General features: G+C 44.4%; 2 protein-coding genes across 3 annotated transcripts; one reads left to right on the top strand and one right to left on the bottom strand.

Annotated features, from left to right (window-relative positions):
* Positions 1-791: 791 nt before the first annotated feature.
* LOC102778301 (ADP-ribosylation factor-like protein 6-interacting protein 6) lies at positions 792-3,789 on the top strand. Of its 2 annotated transcripts, XM_087836197.1 has the most exons (6): positions 792-890; positions 1,010-1,137; positions 1,270-1,399; positions 1,898-1,951; positions 2,441-2,573; positions 3,335-3,789. In XM_087836197.1, the coding sequence occupies exons 2-6, from the start codon at positions 1,129-1,131 to the stop codon at positions 3,426-3,428; spliced, it is 420 nt and encodes a 139-aa protein (XP_087692323.1). In that variant the 5' UTR covers positions 792-890; positions 1,010-1,128; the 3' UTR covers positions 3,429-3,789. The 2 variants fall into 2 exon arrangements, with proteins under 2 accessions (XP_087692323.1, XP_087692322.1); XM_087836196.1 differs by having other exon boundaries at positions 1,010-1,399.
* Positions 3,790-7,701: 3,912 nt separating this feature from the next.
* Positions 7,702-16,369, bottom strand: slc19a2 (solute carrier family 19 member 2). Its single transcript, XM_087836314.1, has 6 exons — positions 16,184-16,369; positions 14,384-14,950; positions 14,045-14,291; positions 12,464-12,653; positions 11,929-12,070; positions 7,702-11,839 (listed from the first exon to the last, which is right to left on the bottom strand). The coding sequence occupies exons 1-6, from the start codon at positions 16,304-16,306 to the stop codon at positions 11,636-11,638; spliced, it is 1,473 nt and encodes a 490-aa protein (XP_087692440.1). The 5' UTR covers positions 16,307-16,369; the 3' UTR covers positions 7,702-11,635.
* Positions 16,370-16,374: the final 5 nt, after the last annotated feature.

Raw genomic sequence — 16,374 nt, 5'->3', positions numbered from 1 at the left:
GTTTGTTTACTATACCTGTCAAAATAAAAGCGCTAAAAAAAAGAAAGCGTCCCCGTGGGGTTTTAGTAAAAGGCCTGAGTCCGCTTTTATTAAAGTATGACAAGCTGATTCTATTGTGTCTATCTATATCTATTATTCTAATGATAATATTCTATTTTACACACAGACCAATGGCGTGATTCGTAACTAATCCCTGCGATGCCGCTCAGCCAATTAAATCATTTATTCAGAGCGCGTGAGAAAACAAAATTGTGGGAGGAGACAGAAGAGGGTTAAAGCTGCGATAGCTCAAAGTACACCTTTTTATGATTTTTTTAATTAATTAAAAAAAATTACTGTTTTAATTAAGTACTTTATTTAAAGACAACTAATTCAACACTTCTTTTTTTATTTTTGAAAGCATACTTGAAACAAGAGCATCCGATCATTACTATTATTAATATTATAATAGAGTAGACTAGAGACTAAAGTAGACTAATAGAGTGGACTCACGGATACAACTGTGCGGCTACTTCAAAATATACTGCTTATGATGCATGAGGAGTTTTATAATCTATGGGACATTTGTTTGAGGGAACTTTGCTAAATAAAAGAGAAAGCATTCGGTTTAGAATAAAAATATTAAAATGTTGATTGTTGGAGCAATTCAGCAGATAAAACAGGCCAACACGTATCAACATACAATCAGTGCAGATCAATGACTGTCGGAGCTTTCTACAGTCATTGGTGCAGATTAATATCAGCCAATCAATCATACAAATTTCCATCCATTCTCTTCCGCTTATCCAGTTCAGGTTCGCCGGTGGGCTGGGGCCTATCCCAGCTAAGGAGAGGCTCACACGGATTTTGAGGCACAAAATCTTTGCAACACCTGTGAAGAGTGAAACACGGTAAACAGCCTGATACTTTACCATAACTGAATTTAAAAGAAACATACATTAAAAAATATATATTTAAAAGACTGTGAGTGGCCTAGCTAAGCTTGTTTCCACATATTTTACTGTGGCAGTTTAAACTACACCAACGGAACCCCCTCGGGGACAATTTTGTGTGCGGAAGCGAAAAGTTCAAACATGTCATCAGCAGTTCCTGGTACAAGTTAAAAGCAGTCGGGTCGTCACTGTGAGCATGTCATCGGTCTGTATGTTCACAAACTGTCCCTCTGTGTATACGAAAGCTTCGTTCTGCTGAGCGCGGCTGTGAAAAGTTTGATTTGCAGACATTTGTTCATTTGTTCATTTGAGTGAGCAGCGTTACATGTTCGGACAGGAGCCCGCCAGGAGCGCGAGGCGGAACGGCCCCAAACCATGGCCCGTGGTCGCGCTGTCGGTGCTGGGCTCGGCCGGAGCAGTGGCCGCGGTCGGGTTTCTCTGCGCCCTGATCTACCCCATACTCAAAGGTAAGCGCGCGGCCCTGTACCGCACGCGCACATCAGGATCAGATCAGTGCGATCAGAAAAGGAAAAAACAGTTTTTACTGTAGGATGATCGGCCAATCCAAAGGCATATTTATAATACAGTCATCACCAGCAAATGCTTTCGTACAAAGTATTAAATACATTTGTTCAATAATTTTTCATTATTACACATAATAATGAATAAATGCACATCTGTGGATGATTTCTTTGGATGGGCTGTTGGTGAGAATCTCATGTCAGTAACAACTTATAACATGTTAAGAAATATATTTACTTTGAAAACTGCTGACATGTCAAATATTTGTTATATCATTATGATATATTAAATTATATATATATGTGTGTGCATGTGTGTGTGTATATATATATATATAACTTGTTTTTATTTCCGAGCTCTGGTAAAGTGCTTGTCTGGCACAGGACCAGATGGGATCTGTCTTTTTAACAAGTGTTGGTGAGCATAAGTTGTGATTGTTTCAGAGCTGCGGGCAGAGAGGGTGACAGGAGAGGATGGCACTGAGGAGAGGATGCTCGGTAAGTATAAGTATTGTATTTACTGCTCCGTCCAGATACTTGTGTTCACCACCATGCTCGGTTTCCACTTTCTTTGCTTCCATGTGCAGCACACATACTTAGAGAAAGCTCTAATACCATGTTTCAACAGTTCTGAAAAGTACTGTACAAAGTAACTGGTGTAAATATCTGAGGGCTGCAGCTTTCATTACTTATTATTCTGCAAAATTTTAGAAACTAATCTTTACTAAAGTAACAAAAGAGATCCACAGAACAACAACTTTGCCATAGACGTGTTTATTTAGACTGTGGGTCCAAACGTTCTGTGTTTTTGTATATATTGTTTTTATTGTAACACCAAAACAAAAACGAATCATGTTTTATCAGTACGGAGAAGAGTGGAAGCAGTCGAACTCAGTGTGACAAGGATGATGCTGTTGCTACAACAGTGGTTTCTCCCTTATTGTGTAAAACGACTGTAAACCCTGACCCTGCACTGTGTGTAATCAGGCTTCTGGAGTCTCCTGGTCCTGTCAGTATTAGTAGGATGCATCTGCTGCGTCTTCTCGTGGATGCTCACCTACCTTGACTCGTTCCAGCCTGGTCTGGATTTCCCGACGCTGCGGACAGTGGCCCACGTCAGGTAACACACTGGGATACGCTTTGTATGAGCAGAAGAATCAGGAATTCTCCCTTATAATGCTGATTTCTTACATGTTTTTTCTCTTCTGTTCTTCAGATCAAACAAATTTGAATATTACATAAAGAAAACCTGAGTAAATACCAAGTGCAGTTTTCATTTATTAAGACAATCCATCCTAATCTACCTGGTCCCTGAACTCTTCCAAAGTAACTGGCCCTTGTTCCAGCATGAACAGCCTGTTTAAGGCCAAACAGTCTGGTTTCAGTCTGGACTTTGACTGGGTCACTGCCAAACCTTCATGTATTTATTGAGCCATTCAGAGGTGGACTTGCTGCTGTTTTTGGGGACTTCACTCCAACAGATGCATTAGAGAGGAACTTGGGGTTCAGTATTTCGCCCGAGGATATTTCACACGTAGATCTAAACAGTGAGGAATCAAACCACCAACCTCCTGAGTTACAGACACCCGCTGTTCCCGAAGCAGCGAGCCTTTGTGTTCTTTCGTCCCCTTAATGAAGGAAACAATGATTTAAAAACTGCATTTGTATTTATTCGATTTATCTTTGGCTATTTAAGAAACATTTAAGTCTAACAAATATGAAAAAAAGGTAAACGAGGAAAAGGGAAATACTTTTATACTCTATATTATACTTACAGTACTGTAAAACAGTTTTACAGTACTGTACATTTAATTTCTTGATATTAAAATAACACTAATCAATAATAATCAATAATAATCAATAATATCTCTCTTCTTGTAGAGACGCTTCTGACCATGGCCTCCACGTGGGATATGCAGTTGCTGTTCTTAATGGCATCATGGCCATGCTCACCATCATCTGGAGTCTCTGCTGACACACACACACACACACACACACACACACACACACACACACACACACACACACACACACACACACACACACACACACACACACAGCTGTGCACTAACTGAAGACACCTTCTGTGAACACTGGTGATGAAGCTGCAGCTTTCACTCAGCCTGTGTTTACCTGCAGCTTCCAGCCTGCAGCCCTGGATTAAAGCTCTGCATGTGGGGCTGTAAGCAGTTCAAACTCTGACACACTGCATGTGTTCAGACGAGACTGTGAACAGTTGATTAAGCACCCAAACAGGAAGGTTACATGCTCAGGTCTAACATGGCAGCTTTGGTCAAATTTGAAACAAACAAAAGAATTAAACTTCTTACTGCTGATGAATTGTTTTCGTCTTTATTTCCCGGGTCGGCTGTCTTCACCTGAAGGCTGAACAAAGCTTTGAAAGTTGTTAAAAAGACAGAACAATTCTTCAATGTCTTTAAGAAGCTTTAAAGAGTTTTCATTGCATTAACAATTTATAGCAAAGTGCATTCTGCAGTTTTAATATTTAATAAGATTCGTGGTTTCAATGCCAAACTCTCATTTTATCAGATTAAATTCAGTGGCCTTTCCACTCGTAAATGCTTTGCTAGATTAAAGGGAACATGTTAATAATAATCAGCTTATGAAAAAAGTTTTCACATTTTCCCTCCAGTGGGTCAGAGCCGCTTCATGGCATGACAGGGACCTATACAACTTTATATATGTGGTTTTTATGTTCTAGCTGAAGTGTGTTAATAAACGGAGCTCATGAATGCTTTTATATTATTTACATTTTCATGGTATGGGACGATGATCTGATCATCTGACCACCACCTGATCCAAAGAGCGATTTAGATGACCCTATCCTATCACTGAGCCCCACCACTGAGTCCAGGGAGGGCGCCTGATGACCTGGTGCAGCCTGAACAAACAACATGGGCCCAGCTTCCTGTGGGCTCTCCAAGCGTCTGATGGGACGTCGAGGGCAGAAGCAGCCGATGCACTGGTGCTGAGGCCATTGAGCGCAGAAACTCAGATGTCTGAAAGAGCCTGAGCGTGTGAGGTTGATGTAGTCACAACAGATGATTCATCAGATTCCCAGAGAGAGAGAACACGCCTTCACTGCTAGTGGCGGCGTGCTTTACACCACTACATCTGATGCTTTGCATTGGGCTCGGTGATGTAAGGCTGGGATGAAGCACCGTTCCTGACTTGATCTGAAGGCTGCATGAAGTTTGGAGGTCTGTACTGAAAGTTGGCCACTAAGTACTTCAGCATCTGTTTTACGTTGCCCACCGCTTGGTGGCTGAGTTGCTGTCCTTCCCCATCGCTCCCACTTTGTTGTTGGGGCGATTGTGGCTCAAGAGTTGGGAGTTCGCCTTGTAATCGGAAGGTTGCCGGTTCGAGCCCTGGCTCCGACGGTCTCAATCATTGTGTCCTTACTTGACCTGTTGCCTACTGATGGTGGTGCCAGTGTCCGGCAGCCTCGCCTCTGTCAGGGCCAGGGTGGCTGTGGCTACAATGTAGCTGCCATCACCAGTGTGTGAATGGGTGGATGACTGGATGTGTAAAGCGCTTTGGGGTCCTTAGGGACTAGAAAAGTATATACATACAAATATATATTTGTATATATATACAAATATATATTTGTGTATATATATACAAATACAGGCCATTTACCATTTGTTCGCCTCCACTCACAGCTCACTGTGGAGTCTTTAGTAACGAGGGAATGTCAAAACTCACCGTATTGCAGAAGGTGCATCCCATCACCGTAAAACGAGCTCCTGAGAGCAACGTGCTCTTCCACAAATGTTTGCAGAAGCAGTCTGCACAGGAAGTGACACCTGAATTCGCTGATTTGGACGGGTGAGTGAATACTTTTGGCGCTTTCACTTTCCAGTCACAAAAGTCATATTTAAACCTCAAAGAAAGAAGACCTGAAGACCCTCGTCGGGTACTTTGTGTAGACCTTTTCAGCAGTGATGGCCAAACAAAGCTTTCTGAAGCTTGTCAACAGTCCTCTCTGGTGACCTCTGGTGGCCAACAGTATGAAGAGCAGCTCTACAACGTGTACCGCTTCATTGTGAGTCTATCAGTGCTTCTGATGCAGTGTGTTGTTGTTGTTTTGAAACACGCACCAGTTTTTATTGTCTTTGCAAAGATGAGAGAAAAAACCTTTTGCATCATTGTTTAATAAATGAATTGGCCTCCAGTGATCCAGATGTAATTGATCCTTGTTCCCCATTATCGTTTAATCCCTGAAACACAGCAGGCAGAAACAGAGCTGTAAAATGACTTTCTACATCTACACTCTCCTTCTAATCATCATTGCCTGCTCATTTGTCATCTTTTACCCGAGTCCCCTCAGGCAGGCTGAAGGCACCGTCGCGTTTCTTTGAATTCCTGATATTGTTTTGGAATTTCTCAAAGAAATGTTAGATGAGGAATACAGTTTTTGAAAGAAACAGGCCAAATAGGAAAAGAACTGTGATGAACTATTAATGGGAGTCTTATTAATTATCGTTTCCTTCTGCGAGCCGTTTCCCTCTGGATCTGAAAAACGCCGCCCCGGCCTTATCCTCTCTGTCACTGTTACATTGTTAGAGGTCAGTCATGAACCAGAATAAACTGTATGGGATTTATATTGATATTAAGATTACCCATCAATATAAATTGACGGCTGACCACAGAACATTCCTTATAAAATTGCGACACCTGCTGATTGGTTTGTGCCAAAGGAGACTCAGATATCAGGTTGCTGTTGGCTGTGCGCGGCCTTCCTGAACCAAATACAATTCAGCACGTTTTTCTGTACAGTGAAGAAACAGAAGCTTTCTTTAACACTTGTGCAATAAGCAGGAACAGTGAAGTGGACACTATGTGAAAAACATGCCCAGTTCCACCCAGTGATGTTTTCAATCACTAGTCTAGTCCTCAGCTCTGCCATATGCTTCCTGCAGTAAAAGATTGGTTCATGACTTTTATTTTGAAAATTATTCGTATAGAACAAAAATCAGTTTTTATGTGTTTAAAACCAGAATAACAGTGGGAACAATGCTGGGCCTAATCTTTTTAAGACGTCCATCCTTTCCAGCACAAACCTCAGTCTTAGTCTCCCAGATTATCACTAATCACAGGAACCAGAAAGCACAGGTGCAGGCTGTGTAAAGATGAGACAATCCAGCACATAACAGCAGGGTGCAAGATGCTAGCAGGCAGGGCGTACATGGAACGCTATAACCAAGTGGCCGGCATAGTGTACAGGAACATCTGTGCCGAGTATAACCTGGAAGTCCCGAGGTCAAAATGGTGGTGGCTAACCAACCGGACATAGTGGTGGTAGACAAACATGAGAAGACGGCCGTAGTGATCGATGTAGCGGTTCCAAATGACAGCAACATCAGGAAGAAGGAACACGAGAAGCTGGAGAAATACCAAGGGCTCAGAGAAGAGCTCGAGAGGATGTGGAGGGTGAAGGTAACAGTGGTCCCCGTGGTAATTGGAGCACTAGGTGCGGTGACTCCCAAGCTAGGCGAGTGGCTCCAGCAGATCCCGGGAACAACATCGGAGATCTCTGTCCAGAAGAGCGCAGTCCTGGGAACAGCTAAGATACTGCAGGACCCTCAAGCTCCCAGGCCTCTGGTAGAGGACCCGAGCTTGAAGGATAAACCGCCCGCAGGGGCGAGCTGGGTGTTAGTTTATATATATATATATATATATATATATATATATATATATATATATATATATATATATCCTCAATGTTAAAACAATGGAACCTAGATCTGATTGGTCGCCAGTGTAGCGACTTTAAAACATATACACAACATTATAGGAGCTCCTCTGTTTGAGCGAGTCATATAACCCGTCTGTCCTGTTGAGCTGGAGCACCGTCTTTAGGCTTCCACCTGCCTAGACATAGTTCACTCGTTAAACAGGAACTTGGCAACTTAACTATCCTGTTGTTGTTAAGTCAGGTGATTGGGCCAGCTTCCAGTGATGGAAAGACGAGCCTGTGTGAAGCCTGAACAAGATCCCAACAACAACAAAAAGCCATCCATCCCAAACTTCAGGGACCCAATCCCAGCGACCCCAGGCCGAGGCGTGTTCCAATGTTGTATATGTACAAGGTAGACGTATTAAAAAATACATCTTTAGACATGTATGGACCACCATGGACTTCTGCTGTTGTGTATGTGGCTAGTATGGCTGTAGGCCCTGATTCTGAAGAAAAAGACTGGAAAATAAATAACAGTACAGTTAAAGTTTATTTTAGGCTGAACGTGAATCAGAGAAACACCAACAAAAGGCAAACACTTACAAAAGATGTTTGTTATTGCATAGACCAGCTAAGAATCCCACGTGTCTTTGTGGGGGAGAAGCAGTCGAGTCAGGTGAACGCACACATCACATGTAGACACACACATTCATGAATCGTTGAGTGCACACTGATCACTTCATGTCAGATGATGGAGGTTACAGCTTCTGTAACACTGACCGTCTCCACGGGAACGTTAGAAACGGTCACAGGAAAAAGGCACAGTTCACTCTGATTGGCTCCTCCGGTTTGTCGTCTGTGATGTAGACGTGTTCTCTACTCGTCTGCATCACAGAGTAACTGCAACGTTTCAAATTATTTCATAGTTAAAAAAAATAAACACATAAATCCTTTATAATGTCCATCCACATTTATACCCCCCCAACAGCAAAGCAGTGGAATGAATGTTAATTTAACGCGTGAGCTTGAGTTACAGCACACAGCTGCCTGTGGAAGCAGCAGTGTTTGCTTGCTGTATCCGCTCACAGCTACTGCAGACAGCCTTGGAAGAGCAGGGTGTCACCCGGGCTTTTATGTCTTACGTATCGATTTGCTCACGATTCATTTTGGTTGGTGCAACAAAATTTAATGGCCACGTTTAGACAAAGCTTTCTGCTGTTGGAGGACACTCTTCTTTCCTGTCAGTAACTCTCAGTGTTTCAAAGTCTGGGCTGGTGGAAATCTAGAGTCTGTGTGATTTCATTCAGTGGGTAAAAAGGCAGCCATCAGGTCAGCCGGCTCCTCTGTACTCAAACATCTTGTGTCAATCATCTGTATGAAGGCACACACGTCTGGTATAATCAGTCACACTGACACAAAATAAATGCTCATCTCAAAAAACAGTCCAAGTGCTGATGGATGAAAGTGAAATATGTAAGTTTTCAATACATGTGTTTAGTTTAAATGTGAAGCAGACTGACAATGAAACTGAACTACTCTCTGCTCAACCACATATACAAGCTCCACTCAGGGTGAACTAATCGATCAGCTGCTCTGGACTGAATATTTAGTTTCTCCATCTCACAGTCTGCTCGTCAGCACACACACACACGCACACAGACACACACAGTCATCCAAGCCAAAGGAAAGGCAGAAAACGGCTCTAAAATTGTAATGAATACAATAAGCAGCAGTACAGGTTGGAAGCTCAAAGGCAATTGGGGAAATAAAAATATTACAAACGCATCCCAAATTCGATCCAATCTGAGGTGCAGATGGAACAGTGTGGGATTATAATATTATCTTATGCCACGTTATGCCCCTGATTAAAGATGGTTAAATTATTATGTAGTTTTAGTTTGTATTATCCTCCTGAATTAGAAGGTGAAACTATTACAGTTATTAGACTGAGTTGTATTACATTAGACGGCTGATTCAGTGTGAATGAAGGATATTGTTTATGATGCTGAGTCATAAGAAATCCTGTTTTCAGAGTCAGGACCTTGCTGTTCTGATAGCAGAGGAGACAGAGAGCACATCACCCCCACCGTTGTTGAAGGCAGACACAACAGGGAGCCAAGGCCAGAAGTCAGGCTCGCTAGGAGTTAGAAAGAATGTGAATGTTTGGGTTTTTACGACTAGGTGGGGGCCACCAGAGGCTAGAAGAGTTTGAGTAACCCTCCACCACTTTGAGATTTGCTGTGACCCTCTCCATGCATGTCCGGATGGTTTATGCTCTTAAAGTGTTGAATTGTGTGGAGTAAAGGGTTGTTGATTGAGCATTGATACACCGAGTATTGTCCTTCCTTCAGCCCAAAGATCAAAAGAATTGGGAAGATTTAACACCGCGTAGTTTAGTGGCCCCTCATTCTAAGGAGCATCCAGAGGGGGCTTCGGTAATCATGGGATTGCAGGCGAATCCTGGTTGGTTGGTCGGTCGGTGGAAAAGGATGGAGAGGGGTGATAGAGACTGAATGCTCCGTTAGGCCTTAATGTACCTGCGTGAGAAGCGGACTGGACTTTCTCCTTGGTTTACAGGACATCAGATATGGGTTGAGTGTGTTTGTAGTTGTCTCTTGTTTGGTTGCCTAAGGTGTTGTAAAGTCTGAAAATATCATGAATATGTGATATTATGAATCCATCTGGACCCAAAAGGAGAGGGGGGGGAGCGACCTGCGGTGATACTACAAGAGCTACGATTGGGTGTCTGTTTTCGATCTTTGTTTTGATTCAAATACAGGTGCAGGTTACATCTACAGGATGATGTCGGGGAGATTATTAACCAACCATGGAACCAAAGGAAGAGTGTGAAACAAAACATAAAGAAAGCTTCAAAAGCAAAATGGACTGAAGGCCTGTGAGAAAAACATCACTAAGTGCTCCGTGTGAGACTGAAAATAAACACGAAGAGAGCCCTGAACAGACTTGCTGAATGTCACCTCAAAAAACATAAATAAAGGTTAAAGGTCAGCATAAGTGATAGAAAGTAAACACAGGCTTTCTCCATGGAAACTGCATGGCAGCATGGGATTGACAAATACGGTTATGAATACTAATCGCATGTTGTCATTTCTGGTGATTTACTAGTTGCATGGTCTTAAAATTGTTGATATGAAAAAGTCAAATTAACACTATAGAAATGATCCCCTGGAGGCTGAACCCCCCCCAGAGTGGTGTTGGGTGACCTGACTTTTGAGGAGAAAATAGAAAAATAAAGGTAGAATATCAGCAGGTGAGATTTGACTGTTTGTTGTAACATACTTTGATTGGAGACCACAGCAGGTCTTATATGGAAAAAAATGGGGGTGATGGAAAATATCAGCAATATATAAGAATGGCATTCATAAGAAACAACGAAGAAGAAGAGGAGCATGCTAACAGGAGGAAGAAGAACCGGTGCAGGATGCTGCAGCCGATCCCCAGGACGGTGCGCCTAAGTGTTAAGGAAAAACTGAGTCATAACTCCTAAATACCCAACCACAACGAACTGTAACACTCACACTAAAACCACTTTTGTGAAAAATGTCGTCAAACTTGTGGGGATTTTGGTTCCCACAAGTACAGCAAACTTCCAATTTATGGTCCCCACAAAGACATCTAAACACACACACACACACACACACACACACACACACACACACAGATGCAATATAAAAATTCTCAAATTTGATTTGTTAGAAATTTGTGCCAACCAATCAAATCAAGCTCAGACCTCAGAGCCACAGACAGGGAGACACTGTGTCCTGTGGGACTTGTCTCGTCATCAGCAGGTTCTGACCTTTTCACAGGCTTCCTAACATCCCTCACATCTTAGTTTGCAGGTGAACATTGATTCTGATGACAGTTTCGTTGCACTGTGTGGACATGTCAGTGACGTGTGCAGTTACCAGAGGAAACACAAACACATCTAATACTTGCTCTGCAGCACAGAGGGAGGAGGGCTAACAACCATTGCTACTGATTGTTCAGCAGTTATATCAAGTCTAAGCAGCAGCCTGTGTTATTGTACATTTACAGGAACAAACATCAGCTATTAAAGCCAGACTGGCGAACATGGCTAACTTCTTTGATGGTCGACCCACCAAAGAAGAACGTACCTCACAGGTATAAATGGACCTGTGAGATATGCTCGTATAGATATTTCACAGCTCATCAGCTGTGTCTGCTTGTCAGAGCTCTTCAGTGATAAGTCATTGTGCGAGGTGAGTGCAGGCAGGCTGACATCTACTTACAGTCACATAAAAAAGTGAGTGGACATTACTGAGCTCAGCCTGTGGATCCACACGCCTGCGTGTGAGGCTCTAATCGCTGTGGTGTGTCCTGGAGTCGAAGGAGCTTGGAAAGAAAAGCGTCTGGACTTCTTTGAAGCTTCTTGGATGAAGGTGAAACGTCTTCAAGCAACTTAAAGAAGTCCAGACGCTTTTCTTTGCAAGCTCCTTCGACTACGATGAGCTGGATGACTGAGAACCTTCACAGACACATGTCCTGGAGTCTGTGCCACCGGTCGGTGGAGAGTCCGTCTCCGATTGCGCTCGGCTGCCGGGCAGAGCCTTCTGCTCCGAGTGCCGCCTGGAGGCCAGTTTATACAGCCCAGCAAAGAGGAAGATCGCAGAAATGACAGCAAAGTAGGCACCGTAGATGAAGAACTAAGGAAGGAAACAAAGAAGTTATCACATCTACAGTGTGGAAGCTAAATAAGCACAACACAAGTTCTACATTTGTTCTATTTCCTCACCTGAGTGAAGACTTTAAGGCCCAGGACAGATGAGTCCACCACCACCAGCGTGAGCAGAGACTGCAGCAGCAGAGCCACGAAGGAGTTCACTCCAAACACCAGCGCATACCGCTGCATGTTCAGGCTGGCCGCGACCTGATACCTGAGGGAGACACGTGAGTAACACAGGTGAACGTGAACAGATGAGCAGTCACAGCGTGTGAGCAGTGACAGGAAGTCAGATGGAGAACAGAGTGTTTGCACGCATTCAGCTCAATGTGCTCCTTATTTCAAAAAAACAATCTTCCCGTGTCCTGTTAATCCCTCACATGGATTCAATCTCTGCTTTTAAATCTCCAGTAAGCTGTGCCACAACTGATCCATGGAATAACACTAATGTTTGCATTTCTGCCTGAATGAGCCATGGAAGAGCTGCTGTCTCGGCCTGGCTTGACTTCTGGATCATCGTCGCGCGTGCACTGGACATCGATACAGGATATCATGATACAGGATATCATGATACAGGATATCATGTGGCGGGTGATTGGGTACTCACGTGGCCACAGTGATGAGCAGCATGTAAGTGGTTCTAAAGAGAACGTAGAAGCTGTATGACAGCCAGATGTTTCCCGTGTTCATGACAAACACACACACAGCCATGAGCAGGGAGAGCACACACAGAGCCAACTCCCCCCACAGAGCCCAGGTCACAGGCAGGCAGCCCACCAGCAGCGCCGCCAGAGCCCCTGTGGACGAGAGGAACACGTCACAGTCACACTGGGAGAGTGTGCTCACGTCACAGCGTTACAGTCTGCTGTGACCGGCCACATACTGAAGTAACAAATGCAACCTCCACTTTAGTATCATCGTTTAACCCTTTAAGACCTACCATAGAACCAAGTCCACCAGAGCTTATATTATATGTTTACATGCTGTGGAGCCATTTTTGGGAGCATTTCAAGTTGCTATACATCAATACAACCATTACAGCCTAAATTTTAATAAATTGCAAAAAAGTGCAATAAACTACAAAAAAATTGAAAATCGTTTTTGTTTTTTTAACATATATTTCTAGTTAGAGAAATTTAAGAGGCTTATCCCTCAAAACTGTAAATACAAAAAAGTTGCACAAAATAGTTTCCCACCACAGGAAATTTATTTTACGTGTCTTCATAGTTTTATTTTTGAAATACACCAATTTTTATACACTGCAGGAAAAACGAATATAAATATTATAATGCATCCATCCATTCGCTTCCGCTTCTCCTTTTCAGGGTCGCGGGGGGCGCTGGAGCCTATCCCAGCTGTCATAGGGCGAGAGGCGGGGTACACCCTGGACAGGTCGCCAGTCTGTCACAGGGCCAACACACAGGGACAGACAACCATTCACACTCACACCTAGTGACAATTTGGATTATCCAATTAACCTATCCCCACAAGCTGCATGTCTTTGGACGGTGGGAGGAAGCCGGAGTACCCGGAGGGAACCCACACAAACACGGGGAGAACATGCAAACTCCACACAGAAAGACCTGATGGTGGAATTGAACTCAGGACCTTCTTGCTGTGCGGCAGTAGTGCGGTATTATAATGCAAATTTGCAAAAAAGCAGCATATGCATCAAAATAAACTATTTCCAGCAGTGCAATATGAGTCCTAAGCATCCCAGAAACCACACAGAAAGTCATAAAGTCAAACATAACTTTTAAAAACACCAGTATAGGCTCATGAGGCCCTGATGGTAAAAAACTACATTTCCGCGAAAATGACGTCACTTCCTGTTTCGGGCAGGTCATGGCGGACATGCAAAAGTTCACACTGATGGACGTAGGAAGTGTTACGAACAGCTGATCGGATCGGCAAAGCGTGTTTCTGGAATATTATGTTTTTGTTGCTGCAAGTGCTTTTTATGCAGTTTTTGCAAAGCTATATGTGGAAGGAAACTGTGACCGAGGACAAGCTGATGGCATAAGATGTAAGAACAACTCCTCCGGTTTCATATGCAAAAAAAATTATTGCACTAGCTCACGTGGTTGCAGAGCTACCGGGATTTAAAAGTAGTTACGCAAAACAGAGCGTGCTGCTCCGACCGGCTTTAAAGGGTTAAATATATTTCAAAGAGGAACAGCAGCCTCACCGAGCAGCGTGGACAGGGTCTCCACATAGCCGTTGTAGATGATGTTTTCCTTGGATGGGAGAATGTGCTCCCACAGCGGCTGAGAATAGTTGATGATCTGGAAGTAGCCACAGGTGGCCAGAGCCCACCACAGCGACCAGGCCAGCAGGGTGCGACACCTGTAGCACTGCACAAAGTCATCAAACAGCATCCGCAGGACCGCCACGAGCCCCCTGCTGCCACTTCCTGCCTCGGAGGACCTGGATGCCTGCACAGACAAACGCAGACGTGTGACCTCTTCACACAATCAAACTCAGAATCTCTCATCACAGCCGTGGCAGATACAGCAGCTTCACTCACCCTGGAGATATCCGGCCTGTTCAGCGGCACCCTGCTGTCCAAATCCTCCGCCTTCTCCATCCTGGTGGCGGTTCTGCTGCTGCTGCGGGGCCTAGCCTCCTCTGCTCCTGCACGCCTGTGGAAGAACAAGCTCCTCTTGGGCATGGGGAGAAAGCAGGGCACCAGAAAAGCCACAGAGGCCGACGCCAGTGTAATGATGACGAGGTAGACCATGTCGACTTCGGCCACGGATACCAGCAACTGACCGGTCAAAGATCCAGCCGCCGATCCGAACAAAGTCACGCTGCGGCAGTAAGCAGTCACTCTCTGGTAGTGCTCCGGCTCCACCACGCTGTAGATGTAGGAATAGTAGGCCACCTCTGAAGCTGTGGACAGACCGAAGAAGAACTCCACCAGCTGCATGGCCAGCATGCCCTGTGCCCTCCACAGCATGACATAGGTGACCACTAAGCTGCTGGCCTGCAGCACCAACACCGGCTTATAACAGAGGAAGTCAGTGGCCAGGAAGATGGGGAACAGCAGGAACAGATAGGAATACGTCCATACTGGAAAGATTTCATTGACAACCTGCAGACAGAAACGGTCACCGCGTGGATTAGAGCTCCTCTCACTTTCCTTTGTATCAATAGATGACAGGGATGCTGTGCATTTGAAACCTGTCAGTGATCAGAGCAGAACATGCTGATCTACAGCAGCTATCCTGCTCAGCACCACACGGACGTGTGGCTCTGTTTGTGAACATTAAACCTAACGTTAACGTTTTAGTTGAGGAATTACAGAGACGCAAACTGACCTTGCAGAAACAAAAAAGTCTGCTCACTAATCGGCGTTATTTAAATAGCTAAGCCAGGCTCGGGGTCCCAGCCTTTGGACAGCGTAACATCCAAGCAGATTCAAGGTTTACTTTCTGAAGGCCTGCTGAGAGCCTCAGCATTGTACACGTAATTATTTAAGGATTAGCCTGAAATTCTGGTCATTTTTCAGGGAGATTACTCCGTCTACAGCGAGATTACTGCTCCAACACTGAGATCGCCATTTTCAGTCTTTCCTGCCTGACGCTGTACAGTGCAGCACCATGCAACATCCCTGCGACAGCTGTTTTGTAATAACTGTAATACTGCAAATGCAACAGTTCTTACAAAAACCAAACTGTGAAACATAAACCACACGTACATGCAATAAAACCAAGTGTTTTCACTTTAATCTGACACCAGGACACGGTAAACTTTCAGAATCAGTCTCCCAGGACCCCAAAAACCTTCAACTAAAAGTAAGTCTTTTCGTATTATTTAAAGGTCCAGTTGCTGCCAACAACCAGCCCAGGCTCTCTCCTGCTGGGCTGACCCCAGCTCCACTATCTAGGACTTTAGCAGGAGCCAGTGGTCTTTGTTCTGCTCTCCAGGACATTTGATGTGATCCTGATATTTGATGATGAGTCAGAGTGTGTCTAACAGCGGGATGAAGCAGCTACATGACCCCATCCTTCAGACAGAGACTAACAGGCAGGCTGAGCAGCTGGGACGCCCTTTGTCAGAGCGCCATCTGCATCTCTGCTGCTTTAACAAACTTTAGTTTCTGCTTTGCTGATCTTTGCTGTTTATCAGCCAAATGACACTAAATGACGCTAACCTGATTAAAGCGGGTTGTTGTGTGAGGAGGTTTTGGGGTCCTCTGCGCGTGCACCGCCTGTCCACAGCGTAGCTCCAACTTATATCACGTGAACATTAACATAGTGTAAACGCACGCTGATGTTACAGAGTGTGACGACACAACTGAGATGCTAACACCGAGCTAGCTCACCTGAGTCTCCGTCAGGTTCTTGTCTGGTCCCATCAGGTAGGCGGTGAGGAAGGGCTCGCACGGCCGCAGGCTGGTAAAGAAGCCGTAGACACAGAGCAGCACAGTGGGGAAAAACACCGACATGTCTGAAGCAGCATGACCATCGACTGTCAATGAGCATGACCTACGCCAGTCCTCCTCGTTCTTGTTTC

This window comes from Neolamprologus brichardi, chromosome 23 (genome assembly GCF_056152115.1).
Source record: "Neolamprologus brichardi isolate AB-2024 chromosome 23, ASM5615211v1, whole genome shotgun sequence".
NCBI lineage: Eukaryota > Metazoa > Chordata > Actinopteri > Cichliformes > Cichlidae > Neolamprologus > Neolamprologus brichardi.
Note: the sequence above shows the minus strand (reverse complement) of the source record. Positions and strands in the feature narration are given on the sequence as shown.